This window comes from Clarias gariepinus, chromosome 15 (genome assembly GCF_024256425.1).
Source record: "Clarias gariepinus isolate MV-2021 ecotype Netherlands chromosome 15, CGAR_prim_01v2, whole genome shotgun sequence".
NCBI classification, from domain to species: Eukaryota; Metazoa; Chordata; class Actinopteri; order Siluriformes; family Clariidae; genus Clarias; species Clarias gariepinus.
In genome coordinates this window covers 10,001,087-10,027,196 of record NC_071114.1, presented here as the reverse complement: position 1 = coordinate 10,027,196, position 26,110 = coordinate 10,001,087, and the positions used below count along the sequence as shown (strand labels likewise).

Genomic DNA, 26,110 nt, shown 5'->3' with positions numbered 1-26,110 from the left:
TACAGTGGAGTTGAGAAGTAGTCCTAAAATAAATCTCCTTTAAAGGAAATGGACTAAAAGTTCAAAGTCCTTAGAAGTATAAATAATGAATGAAAGTATACATTTTCAAGAGGTAGGTATGTAGACTCAGCTTTCAAAGCTGCTTAAAGAACTCAAAATGCCATAGACAAAGAACTCTGATCGCTCTTGTATCACTCTATCTACTCTTTAGTGAGTGTTTTCTGATACGTAGCTACAGTATATTGTTTTTTTCCTTTTTTGGTGTCCTGTTAGGTATTACAGGACACCATACATAACTTTATTTTTGTTGTTGTTTTTTTACCATTTTACATTTTGATTGATTAAGAAATATGTATACCATAAGGTGCTCTCTTAAAGAAAAATATTTTTTTTTATCATTTAACAATTTCAAAATTATAATTTTATTTGTCACACGTATGACCATATGCAGTATAATATCCAGTAAATTGATTATATGACTGTTCATGACCTATAGGGTAAAGTGGAAAGACAGTAAGATAGATGGATATTACTGCAATAGGCAATAAAAAAATGGCACCAAGAAAAATGTAAATTAAATTTTTTTTTAAATATGAGTTAAGTTTACAAACAATTCACAGAGGCTGAAAAATATAAAATGTATAAATAAAACACATAAGTTAAACAGAATGTGTAGAATGTGAATGTGCAGAATGTACAATATGGCATGTCATTTATAAGGATGAACACTCCAAATGACCGTTTTTTGATGAAAATGTGATTTTAACGCATTCATCATCTTTAACAGCTCTAAGGTTGGGCTACACTTTATCGTTCATGTTAGCCACTGCACAAAATGAATAAATGTAATGTGATGTACAACATAAAAAATTAGTTCCCTCGCTCACTTACGCACATATTCTCTATACAGCTTATCCTGTTTAGGTGACAGAAGGCCTGGAACCTATTCCAGGGAACTCTGGGCACAGGGTGGGCTAAACACTGGATTGGGTGTTTGCCTCATCTGCATGTCTTTGGACTGTGGGAGGAAATTGACTAGTTAAATTAACTCACTCACTCACTCAATCATTTATCTGTACTGCTTTCTGCCAAGATATTGAACCTGGACCCTGGAGGTGCAAGGCAAACTCCAGTGCTAACCACTGCACCACCTAGTTGAATTCATTAATTTTTTTTATTGAGTTTTGCTTCCTGTGCACCTTCTTATATTGATGAAATGTGAAATGCATTACTTTAACTGTGTGAAATAAATAAACCAATGCAAGGCATGTTTTAAAGCTTGTACAGTTTATTAAACTGTGATAAGAACATAATGCATGAGACTTTGGCACCAATACATTCAATAAATAAATGCTCCTGTTTTGTCTGTGATGCTACAGTATGTAAATAAATAAACCATAACTTACTCTGTAATAAATATATATATATATATATAAACCTTTATACAGATGCATTGCATCAATGTTTATTGTAGTTGGTCGACCAGTTCCAACAAAGCCCGGGCAAAGCGGCTGTATCTGTGGTGATAGGTTGTGTTTTATAATACACCCATAATATCAGCTTAAATAATACATTTTGGTTTGAGGAAAGTAAAACATAAAAGTGTCAGAATAGGAAGTGTTTCAATCAGTACATCCAGTGAACGTTAAAAAAAAAAGAATAGAATATTTGCTGTGCCTTAGTTATATTTTATCATGCTGCATGCACAAAATTCACCAGTATCCTGATATCTGGTTTAATGCACAGGGTTGGGAATAATCTATAAATACCAGAAAGAAAATCCTGGTGGCATTTAGCATAACACCCTGCCTGCTTAGAATCTAGTTCAATAATGTAGTTGGTACAGGGTGGTCGGAATTTTCTTTTTTTTCAGGTCATTAAATTTATTAAATACTAATATACTCATTAGCTACATTTATTATTTAAAATGTTATGTTAAAATCAGACTTGTGTAGACTAATGTGCTTTGAGGTTCTTGCAGCTTAATATCAGTCTGCCTGAGGTGGTGATATTTCTGGATGGAATTATCTTGCGTTGTAGTTAGACCCGGGGATAGAAGTTCAAGTGATTATACTGAGGTATATAGACACTATACAAGCACTGTTTTAATGATTTTACTATAGATGGAACAATGCATCTAACTTAAATAAATATGAGGTGCTAACAAATAACTCCACTAAGTAAACAGAATATACTTTTGGTAATGAAATGACCTACTGTTTTGTCCACTTCAGCATTCAGTGTTTGTCCGAGTCTCTTCGAAAGGCACTAAGTGGATTAGAGTAGTCTGTTATAGGATTTACGAAAATGGAATGGATTTGGTGAGGCTATCTCAGACACAATCCTCCTGTCACAGTCTTAACAGGACACCTGCTCCTCGACTGATTTTGCAGTCAAATGCAGCAATCGGATCTAATTCTGCAAGCGGGTTGGAATTTAAAACTTACATAACAGTGCCTCAATTTACTCCCTCCCATATTTTTACCTTTGATTCAGTAAGAATTTGTGTTTTCTCAAATCATGCACAGGGTGTGAAAGAAATATCTCTAAACCATCTGTTATCTCATTTGTGCAAAAAGTCTGATTTATGGAACACTTTAATTTTTTTCCCAAGAAAACGAGATAGCGTTCGTATTGTGTTGAGACTAGTCTGTGTGAGTTGTTTTTGCAAATGTTGATGAACCACATTTTCCCCTAAGGAATATTTCCTCTGAAAAGTGATGTGATCAGATGTGTCTGATAAAAACAGCTTAAGTGAGGCCTGGATTGTTAAAATTTAATTTGATATGACAGCATGGTATTATCTTTGAGAAAGCTTATTGATGTCTCATACATAAATCGACATGAAGCCATGCAGAGACACTACGTTCATGTGAGTTCCTGTTTTTGGTGAAACAGACCTCTGATAAATCATCTTTTATGCTCTTTATCATTTCGATCAGGAGACACCCATCAGGGTGCCTTTACCAGTAAATCATAGGTTATCAACAATTAAATGATACATGTTGTGAAACACCAACATCCATCCACACCATGGATTGGTTTGTCTTGAGGGCTACATGATTTTACAAACTTCATGGGCTAGATTGTGTTCTCTCTTACCCAGTGACACCAAACTTAAATGAATTTTTCTGAACTTTGATTCCTTTTTTTGTCAGTTTTTCGATGTAGTATATTTTAAATTAAAGGTGGTGCTAGAGTTAACAGTACTAAGGTTTAAGCAACTTTTCAAACAACTTTTTGCATCAAAACCTTGCAAAGTGTGTGTATGGGGAATGTGATGGTAGATTTGCGTGAAAGGGCAAGATACACGAGTATATTTTTAACACAGTTTTTAACTTAAAAAATAGGACTTTTCAGGCTGAGCAGATTCCAATGCCTGTTTGTCTGTCATGGAGAAGGGGGGAAAAAACATAGACTGCATCATTAAAAGCCTGATTTCATATTATCCACCCCAAATGGTAAGGCTGTACTCTACAAATCACTCACAGCCTCCTTGTTTATAGCCTGCACTCTTTCCTTTTTTGTTTTCCCCGGAACTGTCATGACTTGTTTTCTATGTTATATTCTTTTTTTTGTTTAGTTTTTTTTGCACTTCTTACAAACTTCTTCTTATGTCTTTAAGTAAAGAAGAAGAATCTGCATTTTCCATGTAATTGATGTCATACACAAGCACACTTCAGAGCAGAAACCTCATAGATGGTGTGGTACTGACTGTGGTTGTCCAGGAAGGTAATCTCTTCATATTCCGTTGGCCGGCAGCACGGGCTGTGCCGAGCCCTGTCCGTGCTCTCTCTGGTCAACAAACGCTGCCCCTTCAGCTTTGCCAGTGCCAAGTCATAGTTGCGACGGCTGGCCACGCATTTGCCACTGCAGTACCGGAAAAGGATAACTTCATCACTGACGTAGCCCAGGCCGAGTTGGCTTACTGTCACCTCCTTGTCTGTCAGTGAACATGGCTTGGTACCCTTTTTAGCCCGCTTAGTTCTTTTGCCCAGTTTAGCATCCCTTTGGGCCTTCCTCTTCACCAATGTGCGGATGATCTGCTTCAACTCGCCTTCCGTGAAACTCTGGAATATGTGCATGACTGGAAATAGGACAGAAGGAGGTGCAGTGAGCTCAAATGTTCTGCTCAGGTCAAAATACAGTAACTATGCAGTTTTATTAAAAGTGGGAAAAAAGTCTAAAATAATTTTTAGTTTCACATCTTCCTTCTTAACACAAGCAAGCAAGCAAAAAAACAAACAAACAAAAAAACAGAACAAATGCTAACTGCTGATCTTAAATGCTAATGCTAGCATGCTAGTCATAATTGAAGATTTTGAAGAGCAAGTTTCTTTAACAAACACTAACAACTAAAACTAAAGTAATGTTTAAGGATATAATTTTCACTCATTTCACATGTTCCTCATCTCTGGCATGCCTACCTCCCTTTGCTTGCTCATACAGGATGAAAATGGTATTTGGTATTTTACAAATTATACATTTGCATTAAAACAATCAGAATATGAGACATGGCTTATTGTTAGCTAGCGAGATGATAAAAGGTCCGTTCAAGTTAGGCTAATGCTAAGAAGATAAGTTAATACTAATGCTTAACCTAAATTCGTAGCATTTTACTATAGTGAGCACTTATTTGAACTATAGATAAAACCATAGCTGGTGAGGTGAAAGAAGACCAGCGCTCCATGGTGACCGAACTGGATGTTAAGCTACAGAAATTTCAGTAATATGTCCAAAAAATAATAATAATAAAAAAATAATAACATAACCAGAACATCAACCAGGGCCTGGGGTTCAGAGCATGAAATGAAAACTTTTCAATAAATGTCCATTTATGATTATGACAATGTACTGTAAGTGTATTGCCTAAAAATCAATATTTACATAAAGTGCATTGGTATCTGGTCTACTGCTACATCTAAAATATTCAGCTCTTTCACTTAGTCAGAGGATGAATCTGTTGCTGTATATTAAGAAGCTGGTTTACATTGTATAAAATAATTTTTTTAAATCTTGAAGTCATTACTCTTGTGCCAAGTACTAGAATTTAAAGCCAGGTGGCTAAAAAGCGCGGTGAGCCCTCGCTGACCTGCTTAGCACGAGTAATTCTCTGATCCTTCTTTTAATCAAATGACTCGGTAGTCTCACAAATTCATCTCTGCTGACTGTGTGTGTTTGTGTCTGTTTGTATCGTTACACATGAATTCCTTTGTTACCTTATTGTTATTGTTAAAAGCAATTGATCAGGGGATGCATTAGTTTTATTTCTTGTTTTCAAACCATTCATATGAAAATGCAACAAATCAATTTATGTTTCATCTTCTGTATAAGAAGAATTCAAATTAATCCATGCTTTCTCTTTGACCTCTTAACCTCTTGCATTATTCAATTACTGCATTGTTGTATTATTGTATTTGATTTGCTAGAGCCACTGAGCTTCTAAATCAATCAATAAATTTATATATGAAGCCTTTACTAAATTAAACCAGAAAGTAGATTGTATTCTTGCAGCATACAGAAATAGAAAAGACTGTTTCTTACATTCAGAGATGACAGAGTTGTCCTCATTTGCTGACCTGACCCTCCGCAACTTTCCCCTGGTCCCAGGTGAGGAGTGATTTGAAGACATTGATGATGCTGATGATGGTGAGGATAATAAAGAAGATGAATGCTCAAAATGAGGAAGACCATGTGCTTTGGAGGAAATCAGCATCCTAGAGAGTAAGACGGAGAGTGCAGCACCACAGAGCATCAAGACGATGGCGACACACTTCCATAACTTCATCTTAAAATGACTAAGCGCATTGGCACTCTGCAAGAAACAAAACAAAACAAAGGTGTATAAAGGTCTGTGTGTGAAACATGTTCCGCCAACACATATCCTTTGACGACTGGCAGAACTAACTAACCCCAACTGGCAGGGCTGGCAACTGGCAGTTAGTGTACATAAAAGTGGAAGTATTTTTATTATATATATATATATATATATATATATATATATATATATATATATATATATATATATATATATATATATAATTTTTAACCAGTACTATAGTCAAAAGAATGAAACTGTGGAGGTGGCAGAGAGTCCTGAGAAACATACACGATTATATTTATATTTCCACTTATTCCGCTTTAGAATATCAGCTAGTGCACTTTGTAGGGTGTATAATGCTTTGTTCCAAACAATATCCCAGTAATGTTATGATATTTATCAGCACTCAGGGAATGAATCTCATCCAATCAGATTACATAGTCTAAACTTACAGTTGTATAATTCTATTTTAAATGAATAGCCTGATTAACAGGTAAAATCATCACAACGGCGATAATAAAGGTTTCAGACAAAGCCAATAAAAACTCTAAGAACTCAGGAGTAAATAAAACCTCTTTGATAACTGTGTAAACCAATGTTCTAACTCCTCTGAGAACAAAAGCTCCGGAAGCATACAAATTGCTTCATCATCTTTTGCTCACTCTCACACACTTTCAGGGAAACACAGCAAATACTGTACTTGCCCATGCTGGATACCAAACAAATTGCCTGTGCACCAGAGTATTTTGCCTGCTGTGAAAAGGGGTTTCCTGTGGACAGCTTTGTCCTTCAGCAATTTCATTCACAGATGTTATCACGAGTGGTTTGCATATCCAGGGATATTTTACCTCACTTCTGAACTATCCTTGTCATTTAATACTCACAGTTGTGGGCGATGTCCCTCAATCAACATGAGAACTACCCTAAACATTCAATACCTCCATGCTCTTATTTATTGTTGTGCTATGTTTTTTAAATTGCATGTGGAGGTGAAACTGGAAAAACAGCAAAGGGTCTGGATAAACTATCATGGTGATGTTACATTGGTCATAGGATCCTCTTTTGGGGGTTTGCCAACACACATATGAAAAGTGTATTTGTTTGGTTATTTCATTAATCTACCCAGTTAGTGCACTCTGTGGTGCCTTGGTTATCTAGCCTTATGGGTATTTTTTCCATAGATTTATAAGCCTTTTCTATATATCTATGATGTATTATCTTATAATAATTGTTCACTTCAAACATCATCAAGGGACAAAGAACATTGCCAGAAAGCATTGTTAAATTCTGTGGTTATTTTCTAATATTGCAAATTCATGTGAAAAGTGAGTGTTTACGATGTGTTTGGAATTAATTCTCGTTGGAAAGAGAGAGACTAGAGACACTTGGATGCAAAGCAGTTCTGTAAATCCGGAAAAATAATCTCGCAGTGGAGGATTTCTCCTGACCAACAACTTTTTAAAGTACATTTCCAGACTTTTTTTTCCCTACTGTACATTGACTTCAATTAGCATTTGGTTCCTAACTATGTAGAGGAGCATGGAAGACAAGAAGAAGCCAAGATTTTGAGTTCCATGCTTGAAATGGCTTACACGTATTGTTATTTTATAGTCTTATGAATAGTGACTTCTGGTTTAAGGTGTTTGAGGCTCCTGTGAAGATCATTTCATTCCCTATATAAAGTTAAAGATTCATTCATCATGCAGTGATTGTTGACATCCTAAAATTTTTGGGGTTTATTTTATGAATTTAAGCTTGCACTAGAAATTTGATCTGTCTAAAATGTCACTGTGGAGGGCTGTAAAAGTTGCTTTTAAATTTTTTAAGTGCACTTTGGAGCTCAGTGTACTTGATGCCTTGACGGGAGTGTCAACAGAAAAGCACTTCATGCAATGTGAAATAAATAAGCCATTAGACGTTTCCAGGATTATGGCCAAGAACATTTGAATGGTAAAATGATCAGGTGTTTCTTAAAAATATGAATAGTTCCTGTCTCAGTGTACAATATCTCATTTATAGAGACTACCGTAAAAGATTGTTTATTCATTGATCATGGCAAGAAGCTTAAAAGGTCAGCGGAAACTTCTTCAGTCATGGCTACAGATTCCAAGACCTTCTGAGGGATTCCTTGAGTTAACCAACCCAACTATTATAAATAATCCTTTTCATCACTTTTGAATAGATGATTGAACTGCTCCACCAGTGGCAAGGTCTCTTCTCTCTCCTCAGAGGAGCATTCAACTCTTTTCAAGGAGAGACCCAAGGGCTCTGTGTTGTTGACTTTCATTCAAGCTTCTTCACACTCAGGTATAGAGGTATAGAGTGTAGCACTTTGATTATTTGGCACTACACTAACTCACTCATCGTCTGTACTGTTTAATCCTGTATAAAGGGGCGGGGGGGGGGGGGGATTCTGGGACCTATCCCAGGAGACTTAGGGCATAAGGTGGGGTACACCCTGGACAGGGTGTCAATTCATTGGAGGGCACACATATATACACACTCTGGATAATTTAGAAAGCCAATTAACCTAATTTGCATGTCTTTGGATTGTGGTAGAAAACCCACCAAGCACGGGGACAACATGCAAACTCCATGCACACAGAGGTGGGAAATAAATCTAGAAGACAGTCTAGAATGCAAGATGACAGTGCTAACAACTAAGCCACAAAGGGACTATATTTTTTGTTTAATTTATTATTTTTTTCTTAAGCTTTTACATGGATATTTATCATCATTTCTCTGACTTGTGGACAGTCACAAATCCCACTATTTTATGCATTTTGATAAAGTAGATCTTGTTCTGCAATAGAGGCAATGTAAGACAAAGCATGGTTGTATCCTAAAGCACCTAAAAAACTAATTGAAAACAAATTGTAAACAAAGTGCACAAATAGAATGAGAAATGAAGGATGTTTTAAGCACTGTAAAAATGAGATCTGCATAATTCAGTAAATTTACTGGGATGTGGCCCTGTCCAACTAAGCAGGTGCAACTATGCAAAGATATTATATATATATATATATATTCAATTCAATTCAATTTTATTTGTATAGCGCTTTTAACAATTGGCATTGTCCCAAAGCATGAATCAAAATGGTCAGATAGTCCCTGGTGAGCGAGCCGAGGGCGATAGTGGCAAGGAAAAACTCGCTGAGATGGTAGTAGGAAGAAACCTTTAGAGGAACCAGACTCAACAGGAAACCCATCCTCATTTGGGTGAAACAGAGAGCAGGAATTGATCTGCATTCATACTGTGTGTTAGGTGGCAGGCAGTTCAGTATAACAGTTAATGTTAATTGATGTTAATATGGAGTCCAGGTAGTTATTGGAGACTCAGATAGACTTGTAGGAAATTCCAGTCCTGAACTATCGAACAGTCAAGTTCTCAGAGAAACAGCTGTCAACACCAGTCTGGTGTTGACAGCTGTTTCTCTGAGAACTTGACTGTTCGATAGGTTAGGACTGCACCTCCGGAGTAAAGGTTTTGAGTACCGCCTCACATGGTGGATTTCCTTGTATGGTGAAAAGACATGCAATTTAAATAACTAATCAATGTTACTGAATTGCCCGTAGTGAATATGTGTAGAAGTTGGTAGCTTTGATGAATTGGTACCCTGTACCCTCCCTAGTACCCCAAGTTCTGTCACCCTGTACAGGATAAATGGTATAAAAATCAGTGAGTGACTAAAAGTAATTCACGGGACGTACCTAGCTGAAATGATAATGGACCTAAACAGCTCTTTCACTACTTATTATGCAGTATCAAGTGTATAGGCCAGACAAACGCTCTATCTTCTCTTTTCTATTACTTTATTCTGTATACAGGGTCACGAAGGGCCTGGAGCCTATCCCACGAGGCGGGGTACACCCTACATGCTCATTCATACACTGTGATTAACCCAATCTCCAAGTCTTTGGACTATGGGAGGAAACTGGAGTACGCAGAGTTAACCCATCACGCAAGGGGCAGGGGGGCACCATGCAAACTACATGCACACAGACCCAAGGTAGGATTTGAACCCGGGTACCACTAAGCCACAGTGCTGCCTTATAGCACCTTGGTTATGTCCAAAAATATAGACCTGATAATATACTGTAGTTTCATTCGATAAACATAATCTTAAAAAATTGCAAAATATCGACTTCTAATAGGAGAGTTACAAAAATATGATCATGTGTTTAAAATTTATCATTAATAACTTTTTTTCATTCTCAGTATTTTCCATTCAAAATAAGTATTTCATACTGTTATTTTTAAAATGTCCACTTGACCGTGGCGTCTCCCTGTGTATAATTTTTCATGCTTGGCTCTTTGCTCCTTCATTCTTGTCTAAACAATTATCTGACTAATCGGCCTTGTTCTTCATTCGTAGAGAAGTTTCTTTGTTTCAAAAGCTCCACCGGAAATGTGGTCCAGGTTATTCTCTCTCCATAAATCCTACACATAGCTGCCTTTTTCCTTTATTAGGAAACATGTAATTGTTTACAGTGTTCTTTTGAAAAGGCGCCCACTTCCAACTAACTTATACCTTCATTCCATTACAAAACAAGCGTGAATGTTATATGTATTTATGGAAGATAGAAAACAAGACTAAAAATAAAACAAATTCTTTAGTGGAGTGGGTTCTTAAAAATACAAAGACAGGTACAATAAGACATTTAGAACTAGATTTCCTTAATGCAAGGTTCTCATGCAAGAGAAACAATTGGTAATTAACTGTCCTGTAGTATTCCCAAATCAACCCCTCTATCACAGCATAGCATACTATACTCAATTTTGTTACAACTTAGAAAACAACTTCGACCATAAGGGGGTAATTTGACAACAATTCAATTTCAATTTGAAACATTTCTGGTTATCAGCAAAAAATTTAATATAATAATCTGTGTCTTACAAGCATACACTTTTGCTCAGATGCATGAACAAACACCACAAAGAGATGTAAAAGCTATTTAAAGCTTTATAGGCTTTGTGTTAAGACCGTCCTGTTTACATTGTCAATCATTTGGAACGTCAGATTCTGGAAATTGACATAATGGCTAGCATCCTGGGAACTAATATCAAAGGTGTAATTCCAAGAAACTCTGTGTGGCTCATCAGGCATGAACAGCCGCACATGCACATGATAGACATCGAAATGCACACATGCATAAATACAATATACACATCTCACACCCAGAATGAGTGTGTATACAGTACTTGTATGAACATATGCTTCCTTGGAACACCATTCAAATGGTGAAATATTGAATTTTCTACTTTTATCGACGTGCAAACTCTGCTTTACATCCAAAAGCAGACTTGAAGTACTAAAAGTAAAAGTCTTCTTTTGGAGCATAAATGGGTTTAGAAATTTAGTTTTCAGTGTGGAAATGTAGAAAAGTTTTTTTTTTTTGGTTGGGAAGAGCATGTGGTGCATGCGTGTATCTCCTGGGCTTCATACCAGAGAGTGACATACTTGCTAAGAACTTTTTGAGGCTTTTACAGTAGTTGGCCAGCATGACATAAGTTTATAAGTTTGGGTAAGTTTATATCTCTGCCTGCTGCTTTGGCGTTTATCTTTTAAAATGCAAATGTACAGTACCCGTGGACAAGTATTTTTCGTTTTAAGTTTGTATACATTTTTTTTAATTAAGTTTATTTATGTATGGCCAAATGTTTCATCTATACACTGATCAGCCATAATTTTAAAACCTTTAACATTAAAAGTACCTAAGTTTTAGGTTTTCCTAGTGCACCCACGCAGCTCTGTTCCCTTGCAGCTCGGCTCTACAGGACCTCTGGGTGTGTTCTGTGGTGTCTGACATTCAGCAGATCTTTTGGGTGCAGTGGTTTGCAGGGTGGGGCCTCCATGAATCAGGCTTGTTCATCCTATGGATGCTTGATTAGATTGGGATCTGAGAAATTTGAAAGTCAGGTCAACAACCTTGAACTCTACAGCAGGCTATAACGCTCTCTGGGTGTTCTGATATCTTTTCTGTTGTGGCCTACAGTGACTTTTTTGAACAGTTTGTGCTATATTATCTTTTTCTGTAGGATTGGGCCAGATGGTCCCCATGAGCATAGATGGGGCTTAGGTGCCAATTATTCTTTTACCAGGTTACCTAATATATAAAATTTTAATCACTGGTATTCAGTTGATATTAATGTTATGGTGGTGTGTTTGTTTTTTGAACATCTCATTCCAGATATAGACCCATTTATTCTTGTAATAAGCTGAAGACTCTTCACTAGATTTTGGTTGTGTAGCTATGGATAATATAGTGCTCATTTATGCACTAATAAGCAACGCATTTGTGGCACAAGAGCATAAGCGATGTCAGGGACTGATGGATGTGGTCAGTGTTTCAGTTTATTCTGAAGATTTTCAGTGGGTTTAAGCTCAGGGCTCTGTGCAGCATAGTTCTTTCACACCATCCTTGGCAAACCTTGTCTTCATGGAGCTCAGTTTACACACGGGGTATTATCATGCTTGGAATATGATTGCGCCTCTTGTGTAAAAGGAAATGCTACAGAATACAAAGACAACCCTGTGCATTTGTATGCTTTTAATTTTAAGGCAGTAGATTGGGGAAGGCTCACATGGGTGTGAAGGGTAGGTGTGGATAAAGTTAAAGCATTTTAAAAAAGATGTGGTGCAGGTGCATCATAGGTTAATTGAGTAGTCTCTCCCACAACCCCTCATATGACAACAAGTCTGCTGACCAAGGAGTACCTTGAAATAGCATGACATTAAACTAACATGCCTGGATATTGTCAAAGAACCCAAACCATGTACATAAATCCCCATCCACCTCTGATGAAAAACATGCCATTTAAGTGAAGTTTAACTGAAAAATCTTAACATTTATCCTCAAACAACAATCCTAATGAATGGACTTTATATCTCCATTTGTGCTCACTACAATTTTATAAGCGTGACATAGTGTAGTCTTGTGAAATTACAGTACATCTGACATTTTGTCAGCTTTTGTAACTATTTATGCTATCCCAGAGGTAGCTTATTACTCAGATATGAAAGATCATCCATAAAGCATTCTTCTACTATGACCTCATCCTTAATCAAAATGAATAAACATCAAAGTGGACCAAACATTAAAGGAAGTTTTCAGACATTGTCTACAGGTTGAAATGTTTTGGTTGAGTGACAGCATGATGCTTTAACCTGACAGATTAATCCCCAGTTTCTCCCTGTGCTGTGTAATCAGCGTAAATAGTATGAATAGCAGCCCGCGTACACCCTCGTTCTTCCTCGTAGATCTGCACCAGAGGTTGTGCAATAGACACACCTAGATTGTTTTTCATCATGTGACTCCTGTTAAATGCTGATCTGGGAATCAATAATGATTTCTTCACACACTAAGTTGTCAAGGTTCGAGAAAATCAGCATTAATCTCCGGGCAACACTTGAGTATTCCAGGTGTCTTCATAAGCTCAGGCCAGACTAATGCTGATCCTCCAAAGCCATGCACAATGAATTTATTATATTTTTCAGGAGAAACAATCATTTCACGCTCTGGTATTTTAGCCGCTGCTGGACTTGTGTTCTGTGTTCATCATCAAGTTCGTGCTCGCTCGCCAAACACTGTATGGAAGTGAATGACACTAGACAGATGTCTGCCAAATGAAGGGAATGTCTCCCAGTGTTTACAGGCCATATAATGAATGTTTAGTTCAAAACCCTTGTTTGTTTTGTTTTTTTTCTCTCCTGCCTTCACAGCTGCCATATTGCGTGTTTATATCTAGTCATATTTAGTCTGTCATTGTGTCTGCTTTTACACAGGAAAGTCCAACAGCGTGTGAATGTGCATTAATATATTATTTATGAACTGCATGAATTCAACGTCAATGGGACAAACATGAGTCAGAAATACCTTTATGTAAGCCTTGTTTTTTTATTTGTATATCCCGAGGCTTTTCATGCAGTGAATGCGTTGAACATCACTTGTTTTTACTCTCCTTGAGTAAGAAAGGGAAGTTTTCATAGTCCCACACTGTTATCAGTTCAATGCGTAACAATGAAAACAAACTTACGGTACCTGCATACAACATAATCAAGAAATCATCAAATTCTTTTAATTAACCCAGCATCCCAGTAGAGGAATATTAGAACTGTAGCACTTGGTTAAGTTGTAACAGTAACTTTAGTTTTACAGTATATTAATAATATACCAAGTGCTTATGATCCAACCTTATATCTCAAACATTACCACATTACTGGATAAGTCCTGTGGATAAGCCATGAGGTATACTCCATACTGTATATACAACCATAATTATCACTATAACCCATTGTATATATGTAATGTAATAAAGTACATGTCAAATAAATACACAAAATGGGCCAACACATTCTACTTAACAGATCATCATGCTGTAGATACACATCGTGCTATCTTTGGCCAGGTGGTCAAAGCAGCAAGACGTGAACGCTATCAATGATCTCATCTCTCAATCCGTCCGTCTTTGTTCTGCCAGAAGGAGTTGCTCCATAATGGCTGGATATAGTCAGTATTTATTTCTACACCTCAGTACTAGGACAAAAATCTCTTCTTTTATAAACCAACAGAGGCGGCATTTAAACTGCAAGTGCAGTCAGTCATTATTATACATTAATATACACACCCAGGCCCCCTTATTAGACACATGCTCATTAATACAATTACCCATCGATTTCGTCATGTGGCATTGGCACAATGCATAACTACAAAATCATGAGGTCAAGCATTGCACTTTATTTTACGATCATATCAAATAGTTTGAAAATGTGATCGCAGAGATTTTTAACCATGATCATGGATGGATGGTGGTGCCATGGGTGAGAACGCCATGACAGATGAGAATAGGTAGACTGAGCTAAAAAAGAGTATACAGTTTCTCAAATAGCCAGTCTTTACAACCTTAGTGAGCAAAACACAATCCCGGGAAACACAATACGACAAACCGTGAGGCAGATGTGCTACTACAGCAGTGAATAACACCGTAAAGGTCCATTCCTGATGCATGATGTGAACATTAACATAAGCTCTTAACCAGGGTGAACAGCATTAACAGTGGTTCCTAAGAACATGGTGAGTGTGTTTGAAAATATAGCGTAAACATAATATAATACTTTAATCCTGTTAATAATCCATCAATAAATGATTAAGGAGATAAGGTTTGGTGCATTGAGAAGGACCTTAAACCTTTTTAATCCTTAGGGTGTTGGTTTCTGTCTTATGTACATGTCTGTAACATACACATACAGTAGTGTTCTCTCATGAATATTCTGAGAAGCACACCACTACTACACACCACTACTACACTTACCACATTACCACATTACTACTAATCCCAGTAGGTGGTTTTGCACAGGGCGTCTTTCTTTCTGCTTGTGTTCCACATTACACGTCATTTGTGCTTTCACAGAAATAGATATGCAAGGTCACGAGTTTTACACCTAAGGCTTTCCTTGAATATCCACATGTGAGAGCAAGCGTGAGAGTGCCACTGCTCAGTCACTAAGAAAACACAGATCATTTATCATCCATATCTGGTTGAAAGAGATGTCCATTTATATCTGTTAAATTTACTGAAATATTGAACTGCATTTTTTTCCGTGATAAGTTATGGGAAAATCTTTTTAATTAATTACGAGTTCTAGTTATATCTTTACCACCTATTTGATCATAGAATAAGGAAATAAAGTGACAAACCACACATCCAACAGGTTTGACATCTAGCACCACCGTGATTCAAGTTTATGAGAAAATATTTTTTGTGGGGGGAAATATATAAATATTTTTTATTTTTATTATAAAAAATATTTAAAAAAAGAAGGCTACTGTACCTTAGGCATGTTCGTCCAGATTACGCAACTTTGTGGTAATGAATCCAAAAGGATTTTATTTAAAAAACAAACAAACATTTATTTCAGTATAGTTTGACGTTCTAATAATACTTCTTTTGTACAGTTTTTTTTATTTTTCATTTCACAAGCTTTTTCTCTTCTGCAACTGACATCTTAAGCACCAGCTTAATTGGCAAAAGAGGATATGCTCTTACCGTTTGCCCGGCTTATCCAGACTTGTCAGGTTGTCTAAGTTTTATGGTGACCTCTGGGTAAAAATGTCATTAATCAATATTCCAGCTGTTAGACTTGAATCAGTGAAAGACAGTGTAGTTATATCGTCCCTTGTTTATTGCTGTCTTGCACAGGTTTCATCTAGGACTCTAGAACATTATCCCCCAAAAGTGCAGCATTCTTTCAACTTCAAAGGATCGTCAGACATCCAGGAGTTCAGGGTGCGTAAAAAACATCCCCAAATCCGCATCTTGTTGCCAGGGTCTCGTTACGCATTCAGAGTCAGAAATATAACTGAGCTGTAGATTTCAAAAAGTTGATGTGATAATACAATTTATAAAAATTATTAAAAAAAAATTTTTTTTTTGTTATTTTGCTCAGATTAGCATTTCTTACAAGGCCTCTCATGAAATACAATGCTGAAAGATAAAGCGCCTTGGGAAAGTTGTTTATTCCACAAAAAATTCCTTCGCAGTGATTCACTAAAATGAAGGAATAGCTGGAGGCAGCACACTTGTTTCCCTCAGACAAATCTCCTATGTTAATTTTCAAAAATGTTCTCCAAGTGGTTAAAAAAGTAATAAAAAATAAAACCCAAATCTGCTGCTACTAGGCGTCTAACAAGGTTGTAATCATTTCCCATCTGCAGCATGACCAGACCAGTTTCTTGTGTAGTGAACAGACTGGTGTGTGAAGATGACTCTCGTGCTGGTTTAATGCTGGAGCTCTGCAGCAGAGGGATGGTTCAGGAGAAGAGAAGGGAGGGAGAATGGGGGGACACGATGGGGAGTGTTGTGAGCGGCACACACACATGCAGGATAAATAAGCTCCTCCTCTGGGGCAATTGGGAGGGAGGGAGGGAGGGCAAAAGTTAATTATAGATTGCTCGCTATCTATTAATTCCAGGACACCGACCGGTTGCAATGTCTAATTGTGCATATTTTCATAATGTACATTTATTTATATTGTACACAATGTCACAAAGATTTTTGCTGTAAGAGTAAATTTCACATAATCTCTTCACGGGAAAAAAAATGCTTTGCAGATGTTTATGGACACCATTGCTTTATTATTTGCAATTTTAATAACAATTCCTAATATGTGTTTTTATGTCAATAAATGATTCACTATAACAAGTGTGACAAGGTTATATATGAAAAAACAGTTCAGTATTACTTTTTTCCCCCAGTAGAGTTTTCATTAATTTTTATTAAACAAATGATGTCAGTACGAGGTGTGCTTGGTTCCCGCTTGGTTGGAATGGAAACCTACACCATAATTATCCTTATTGTAAATAATAATGTTAATAAAATTATTTGAGATAGTAAAAAACATCTTGCTTATTTGTCACAAGATTTGTACATGTACATAATCAAATTTGCATTGCAATACACTTTGCCTCGTCTTGCAGAGAAATCCTTCATTTTTTTTATTTCTATACGGTATTATTTCAGAGCTTTAATTTGGAAGATGATCCAAGCGAACTCCAAACATTAGTATGGAAGTAATGGGTTTTCATTTCAATTAAGAGATTAATTAAAGTTTGGGAATTATCTTTCCTTATTAAGCTTTAGACTTATATTGTTGTGTACAGTTTAAAAATGATCATTTTGCTAAACATACTCTGAAATCTGTTAAAAATAAAATTTGAAGTTGTTCTGTTTAGTTGTATTCTTATGTGTAAAAAAAAGCATGAGCTTTAAACATTTAAATTTAAATATTCCTTTAAGCTAGTAGTTTTATAGTAACTGGGATTGTTTTTTTAATCCAATCATTTAAACTTCAATGCCCAGCTTATCTGCACCACACCATTAGGCATCATTAACATACCTTCCTGAAATCAAACAGGATTAGACCGACTTTTTAAATTCTCTTTTGACAAAATGAAGACTGTTTGAGTGAATGTAGGTGTTTAAGTGGATGATGAAACCAAACGCAATTATGACTGATTTGGAATTATAGACGTCACTTAGATGTGGATCAGTGCATTTGTTTGGTTTCCATAGAGCGATGGAAAAACACTCAGGGCATGGGTTTAACTCGTGCATTGGCAGCAACTTTTTTTTTCTTTTTCTCGTAATAATGACCTTAACATTAACTTGTTACAATAATGTCTGGCAGCTGTGAGAAAGACTGTGTTACACCTTAGTGGTCCTCTAAAACATATAACATAATCATACATGTATGTTAATTAGGCTTCATAACAAGATTAAATGTTAAACATTAAGTTTGTATAAAAAAATTTTGCTCATGCAAGAAGATAATAGCAAGACCCGGCAGGGATTTTACAGACCTCTTTGTTGGCAAGTGTGCGTTAATAAGAGTCCACTATAGGATGTGGGGCTAAGAAAACTTTTTTGTGTGGTCTAAATGTAATCCCAGCAGCCAGGCTGAAATTTCTCTTCTGGGATTGCGTCCATCACTAAAGGTTTCCCTTTGCTTTCTGACGGAGAGAGGTTAGTGACATGACAAATGTAAACCGCAGTCCAAACACACCGTCTGAGGCAAGAATATCCCAGTAAAAATGGCAGCTGTGTGTGGAAATTAGTGATCTCCATGCAATCACACCCCAAAATCATTCAATCCCTTTTCCAGTTTACACTGTGGTTATTAAGGTCAAGAGACTGTGTGGGGACAGACAGTTCTCTGTGTGAATACTGATTAGGTCTTGGCTAAAGACTGACGATCAGGTAAGAGGGTTGTGAAACACACTGCTGCCTTTAGATCACAGTGACTATAAACATCTCAAGAGGAAGGAGAAGCCTGCAGCTGTGCTTGGCTGAAAAACTGAGGCCTTACATCTGCTGCTGTGTGTAAGACGAGCTTGGTTGACCATGCTTGCACTCGTCCTAACAATTTGAAATGTGGATGATGTTGCAAAAAGGTAAATTAGTCTATCTCGTTGATTTTTTGCATTCTTTTCAGATGTATATGGGGGATTTGGTCGACTACCAGAAACTCGAACAATGGTAAATCATTCTCTTAAATATCATTTAAAGGACAATAAAAAAAACAGTAAAGACATTGATAAGCACACACAGCAACAGTATTTTAGAATATAACCTTGAAACTGACCTCAAAATTTTCCAATTAGTAGAAACCTGTTTTTTGTTGAAACCAAATACTTTTTACAATATGTGACTCTTATTAAAATAGACTTTTATGGGCATTTATTCCGCACTGCCAAGCAGAAGGCCCAGGTTCAATTCCCAGCCAGGGACAAAACCCCAACCACTGGATGCAGTGCTAGTTCAAAAGTCGAATAAAATGGGAGTGTTGCATCAGGAAGGTCATCTGGTTTAAAACTTGTACGAAGTTAGGTCAAGATTGGATGGTCAGCCTTTTACGGGAGGAGCCAACACTACAACAACACTAAACTATAGTTTATAGTATGTATATGTAATATATATATATATATATATATATATATATATATATATATATATATATATATATATATATATATTCAGAATGACCAGACTATTTTAAGTGAAAGATGTGTACAATTATTATTGATTTTATATGTGAACTTTCAACCTTAGCCATTGACTTTATCTAATACCACAATGACAAAACATTAGGAAGATACCTGACATCTGGCTTGGGGTGGAATAAGGTAGAACATGATCTCCTGAGGCTCCTGCAAAATGTATTTTGTATGTTTTGCCACATTTTTTATATACCCATACTGTGGTTGGTAGTTTGTTTTAAGTAGATATAAGGTACAGTATTATTATTATTATTATTATTATTATATTATATAATGTATGAATTACAATCCATGTTAGCAGATGAACTGTACTCTATATTCAGATACAGGCGCTGAAAGTGGAGTTCTACAATAGTATGGTAGTTTGCTGACTCCACAAGCAGATATGGCGCAGCTTATAAACACCACTAAGTAAATGAAACAGTCACTAACCATGTGCATGGAAGATACCCATTATGCACTTTTTTTTGGGGGGGGGGACTATCACAAGCATCCATTAATAGATACTTGCTTGCTTTTTTCATTTTTTTAGGTTAAAAACATTAGCTACAGAGGTTGAGAGATGCACAGCACTACATAATAACACAACACAAACAAATTTAGCCCAATAAAAAGAAATCCAACAGGTCTTGATATTAACCAGCGTAGTGTGTTTTTGATCATTGACACACACTGAATGCTTTTTAAAGAGCCATTTACAGCAATCACAAGCATGCCAAGATTAAACAAACTTTATTTGATCTTAGACAGAGATAATATTCTGACTCTTCTCTCCCGAAGTGTGCAGGTTACGGTTATTGAATAAAGTACAGAATTGAAGCTCCAGGTTTCACCTGATGAAAGCCTTGTTTGCTGCCAAATACTGTTTTGTTATCCTACGTCCATTTGATTAAGTTAAAAAATGATTGAATTATTAAAAAGTTAATTAATGAATCAGGTAATTTTTTTATGGCTATTTTAAGTAGGTAGTTTGTTGGCTAACATTGCTAGCTGAGGAATAGAATGCTTTGAGATAGCTATCATTGTGATAGCTATTAGCTAGTTATGGTGATGTTACACCAGTTAGCTTCCCTTAATTACAGTATAGGTGTAGAGTATAACAACAACTTATTATCAGTTAAGTATCCAACTTAAGTATCCAGTTAAATAGTGGAAAGTTAATTATGATTTGTTTTTAACATGCTGTATATGGATTACCTAGTTAAAGTAGCAGGCTGTTATGTATCTAGGCTAGGCTAGCACATGTCCCCTATTTAAACTAGTTTCACCTGGGTTAGCAGATATACTTGAAATGTTTTTTATATAAAATTTTAAAAAGGTATATCAAATGTTAAGAAATAATGTATGTAAAGACTGCAGTAGTAGCGGCCTGGCTACTGCAACGTTCCTCTGGGAATGAGATCTAGGGCTAAAGCTTTGTCTAGTGCAAGTTAGTGTGGTCCTTTGTGCTACAGTAAACTTAATGATAGTGCACTGTATGAAACAGCATTGTTACAGTAGCTATAGTGTTAGAAAGGGAATAAAAAATACAGGCTGTGGACCTGGACCATCCCAAACATTTAAATGTACTCTCTCTTTCTCTAATTCTCTATACTGATTATCCAATATAGGGTCACAGAAAGCCTATCCCACTCGGGGCATGACGTGGGTTACATCCTGGACAGGGTGCCAATCCATTACAATGCACAAGCACACACACTCACTATGGCCAATTTGGAAACACCAATTAGCCTACTCTGCATGTCTTTGGACCCAAGCACCTAAACCGACCCAAAGGTGGGATTCGAACCCACCACCATGGAGGTGCGAGACCACAGTGTTAACCACTACACCTCTGTGCCTTTGAAATTTAAATTCAGTTTAATTTTATTTTTAAAATGCTTTTACCATTGAACGTTGTTGGGGGGATGTTTCATATGTGTACACCATCTGAGGTAATCAAATTATGATGACAAATTAAGTCCACCACAACATATTGCATATGATAATAATCATCAGACAAGTGATATCTACGAGCTATCTACTCCTTTATCTGTGTGGTAAGTGTAAGATAGATTACTCTTTTATCTGTGTGGCAAAGCATCGGGTAATATGGGTAGGTAAGCAGGTAACCATCAGGTAATATTTCATGTATTCATGACCATGTCTCTTTAAGGGTGTCGTAGCAACGGGGGTGAATACTTACAGTATGCAACCCCAACTTCCATTGGTAATAGTTTTACCGAACACTTTCCCAATCCAGTAATATTATTATTTTGTATAGAATTACAACAGTTGATGAACTGCCGTATGTTCATCTTTTTTGCAGGTTATACATCTGTTTGTGTGTTCAGAAAGCAGCTTTCATATAAATGCTTATAAATAATAAATGCTAATATATATATATAGTTTTTTTTGTTCATCCCCTGCAGATTCTTTGGATACAGTATCTGGCAGTATTGTAAGCAGTATTGTAGGCCGCTGTATAAAGTATTTCATTGGACTGAACACTCTATGTTATAGAAATTACAACTAGCCTGGCTTTTGTTAGGTAAGTAAACACTGCATGAATTTACAGGTATTTTTTCCACAACACATGATATTAAACACTCTTAGTTCTACCGCAGTAACTTGGCAATAGATTTAGTCTACAAGAGAAACGCTTCTATAAATCGGTCAGGAAAAAAAAATGAAAGCATAAATTGTGTGTCTGTCATCATCTGTTCTCAAATGGCACACTGCTGTGAAGGCACATAGCTAAAGCGGGAGTTTTCCTCTGGGACAGCTTATGGGCTACTATACAATGTTCCATCTTGTCTGTGAAGACAAGCCTTTTAAACAACCTATCACTCATGAAGGTCAGCACATTGCCCCTTTTACATATTTTTGCTGACTTCTTTTGCATTAATTTTTTTCCTGTGTGTCAGGATGTGTGTATGACTGATATTGCAAGCAGCCAAATCTCAGTGTGTGAGAAGTTTGGCTGCAGTGGATTGGATTCCCGTGGCTCAGCACTATGTAAATTATTCAGTGGCGGGAATCTCGTGGTTTGGAAGCTTATTCTTTTAAGCTCTATTACATCCAGTTTTGACTTGCCTCTGATTGTATAAGACTTACTTAACAGTTGAAGATAAGTTTAGTACATGGGAATAAATTATTAATATTTATATCATGACAGTTATAAATATTTATTATAACTATAATTTACTATGTATATTTGCACACTCGCTGGACACTTCTTTAGGTACAATTGTTCAACTGCTCATTAATGCAAATATTCAATTAGCCAATCACATGACAACAACTCAATGCAGACATGGTCTATATGCGTAAATGCTGACATTCTGCTGAAGTCCAATCTGAGATTAAAGTGACTCTGAATGTGGCATGATTGTCTGAGTATTACTAATTCTTCCACAGATCTACTGAAATTTTCATGCACAACCACCTCTAAGGTTTATATACAAAATATTTATATACAAATATATGGTCTGAATGGTCTAAAATAGAGAAAATATTCAGTGAGTGGAAGTTTTTGGGGTGAAAATGCCTTGTTGATGCCAGGGGTGAGGGGAGAATGGCCAGAATGGTTTGAGCTGACAGAAAGGCAATCATAACTCAAATAACAGATCTTCACAACCTAGATTTGCTGAAGGGCATCTCTGAATGCACACCATGTCAAGCCTTGAAGCAGATAACCTACATCAGCAAAAGGCCACACCGGGTGTCTCTCCTGTCACCCAAGAACAGAAAACTAAGGCTACAATTCACATGAGCTGACCAAACTTGGAGAATGGATGACTGAAAAAGCATTGCATGGTCTGATGAGTCTTGATTTATGCAACAACATTGATGGAAAGGACAGAATTTGGTGTGACCAACATTAAAGCATAGATCCATCTTAACTTATGTCAGCAGTCAGGTTACTGGTGGTGATGTAATGGCGTGGATTTTCTTGAACATTTTGGGCTTTTTTAGTTAATTTAGCTTACCTGAGCATTGTCTCTAGGCGGCATGGTGGTGTCATTTTTGCATGTGTTTTGCATGTTCTCCCCATGCTTGGTGGGTTTCCTCCTGGTACTCTGGTTTCCTCTCACAGTCCAAAAATATGCAGGTTAGGCTAATTGGCATTCCCAAATTGGCCGTAGTGTGTAAATGGGTGTGTAAATGTGTGTGCCCTGTGATGGATTGGCACCCTGTCCAGGGTGTACCCTGCCCTGTGCCATAAGCCTCCTGGGATAGGCTCCAGGTCCCCGCGACCCTGAATATAGGATAAAGCGGTACATGTACAAGTTGAGTGAGTAAGTATTGTCTCTGACGATGTCCATCCCTTTATGACCACAAGATAACATAACTAAAACTAAAATCATCTCAAACAGGTTTCTTGAACATGACAATGAGTTCACTGTACTCAAAATTCTCTCCAGTCACCAGATCTCAGTCCAATAGCAAGCTGCATGTATGCATTGCATACATACTGTACATTGGGATATTCTCATTAGGGGTATACATGTCAACACTTCCCTTTACATACAGCAAGACATTTTTTGAAAGACCAGAATAATTGCATCATAAAAACTAACCTCTTGTTTATTACTTTCTAGCAACCACTCCATATGTGTGTTAAACAATATTAAAGGTTCCATAGTCCTGCTGCCTGCTCTGTCGATATAATATGATATGTAATGAAGAGGATGCTCTTTGGAATGGATTATCAGTGTGTTGTTCATTGTTCAGAAAACTTTTCAACAAACACTGATATCCAAAATGTGTCGAAAAGAATATGGAACTGATTTTGATGAGTCTTATGCCCACCCTGATAACAAATGTGAATTAAATGTTCAAAAACACATCAATGCACCCGAATTCACAATGTGGATCAATGCTAACTATATTTAAGTTTCCATACCTACTTTAGAATCAAATGTTTGCTTAAATTAACCAAGCTTATTCACAATCAGAGAATACACACATAGCAGCTTGAAGTTAGACTATATGCTAATTAAAGACCAGCACAACATTTACCACCAGTCATAATAAATAATGGGACACAGCAGCTAGCACTACGGCTGCTAATGCTTACTTGTGAAAGCAAAGCAAAACAGCTAATCAATTAAGGAAGTAAGTTAAGGAGAAAGCTCACATCAGCTGTTTTATACATGCCGACTCATTAGAATGGGAGAAGTCAGGAGACATGGTACAGGATCAATACGTTATACAAAAGTCAGCCGATTATTTTATACAGAATCCAATACTTCAGGAATCCTTTGGCGAAATAAAGATCCTGTGGTTAAAAGGAAACTCACCAGAGGCTATAGGTGTAGCAAATCTTTCTTTCAGATTTACGCAAGTCTTATTTCCTAGGAAAAATCTAAACAAACAACCAACCAAAAAAACAACATGATAAATCTGGCTTGTACAGGTTCTATGCAGAAATCTACTGTACAATAGAGGTTTTATCAGAGATGGTTCTTAACATTTAAAGTATCCCTTTTCTAAACATATAGCTCACAGTTTATAACATGTTCATACAATATACTTGTAGGAAAATCTGGGTTAAGAATTTTGAAGCTTTGGGCAGGGTGGTGGTGCAGTGGGTAACGTTTCTGACTTTCAGCTCCTGGGTTAAATCCAGATCTCAGGTTTCTGTCTAAACAGACTTCTGCATGTTCTCCCTATATTTTTGTTTCTAAATTGAAATGATGTTTTCTTCTGCATTGTGCCCAGTGTTCCTGGGATTATCTCTAGTTTCACCATCATCATGATCAAAATAAAGCAGATACTGAAGATAAGGTTGTAACTTTATACACTAAATCTGTAATAAGCACTTCCTCCATTGGTTCTGGGATTAACCTGCTTTTCTTAAGCAAGTACCAAGCCCATTTTTCTGTGTGGAGGAACAAATTGGATTTGCTCAACCGAATCGTGTTTCATTCAGACTTTGACAACTTTGGAAAAATGCTGACATGTACAGCAAGATAGAACATTTAAGCCAGTAATGCATGGTGTGAAGTCCTGCACAGTTTAGAGATCCCTTCCAGCTCAAACACACCTGGTTCAACTCATCATTTAATAAATGAGGCTTCAGTGGAAAAACAGAACACAGACTCATATCATGCGTGATATTTCATCATAAATATCCAGTTGTTATACCGTCCAAAACGATATAAATCCCTGATTTGGACAGATAGCCCTAATAAATGTCAATTCCCATAAACAATGACAAACTTTTACGTTAATTTCTTATACATTGACAAATTACTTATAGTCTGTGCTAGTTAAACAAAGTCAACATTTTGATTAAAAAAAAAGCTAAATTGACCAGAAACCATGATATTATAATAATTAGAATAACCTAAACCTGCATAAATTATTTGGTCAGCAGCTCATTGGAAATGAAAGTATGTTTTGCTAATAAAACATACGAACACTCATTACCGCAACATTTAATGTCTGCATTAGTCAAAGTGCTTGAACTCGTGTTTTCCCACCTCACTGTATGTTGTTCTTTAAAAGCCCTCTTTCTGCAGCTGATGAAGCGATGTAAACAGCTAGCAGCTGTTTCTTGCATTCATTAAATCAGTTTTAAAGCCCTCTCTGTGAATGTTGCAATAATTGCCTGTAAATGTGGTCTAGTGAGTTCAATCGCACGACAATAAAAACCTAGCACCTTGGCAATTTCTCTAACTGATTGATAATAGAGCTAAGGCTTTATTCAGATTTGAGATCTGAGGAGAGCTGCTTGGAGGCAGC

The 26,110-nt window shown here is 36.6% G+C and overlaps 1 protein-coding gene across 1 annotated transcript; it reads right to left on the bottom strand.

The window, feature by feature from the left end:
* Positions 1 to 1,282: 1,282 nt before the first annotated feature.
* Positions 1,283 to 16,578, bottom strand: nrtn (neurturin). Its single transcript, XM_053512647.1, has 3 exons — positions 15,870 to 16,578; positions 5,545 to 5,815; positions 1,283 to 4,087 (listed from the first exon to the last, which is right to left on the bottom strand). The coding sequence occupies exons 2-3, from the start codon at positions 5,786 to 5,788 to the stop codon at positions 3,663 to 3,665; spliced, it is 669 nt and encodes a 222-aa protein (XP_053368622.1). The 5' UTR covers positions 5,789 to 5,815; positions 15,870 to 16,578; the 3' UTR covers positions 1,283 to 3,662.
* Positions 16,579 to 26,110: the final 9,532 nt, after the last annotated feature.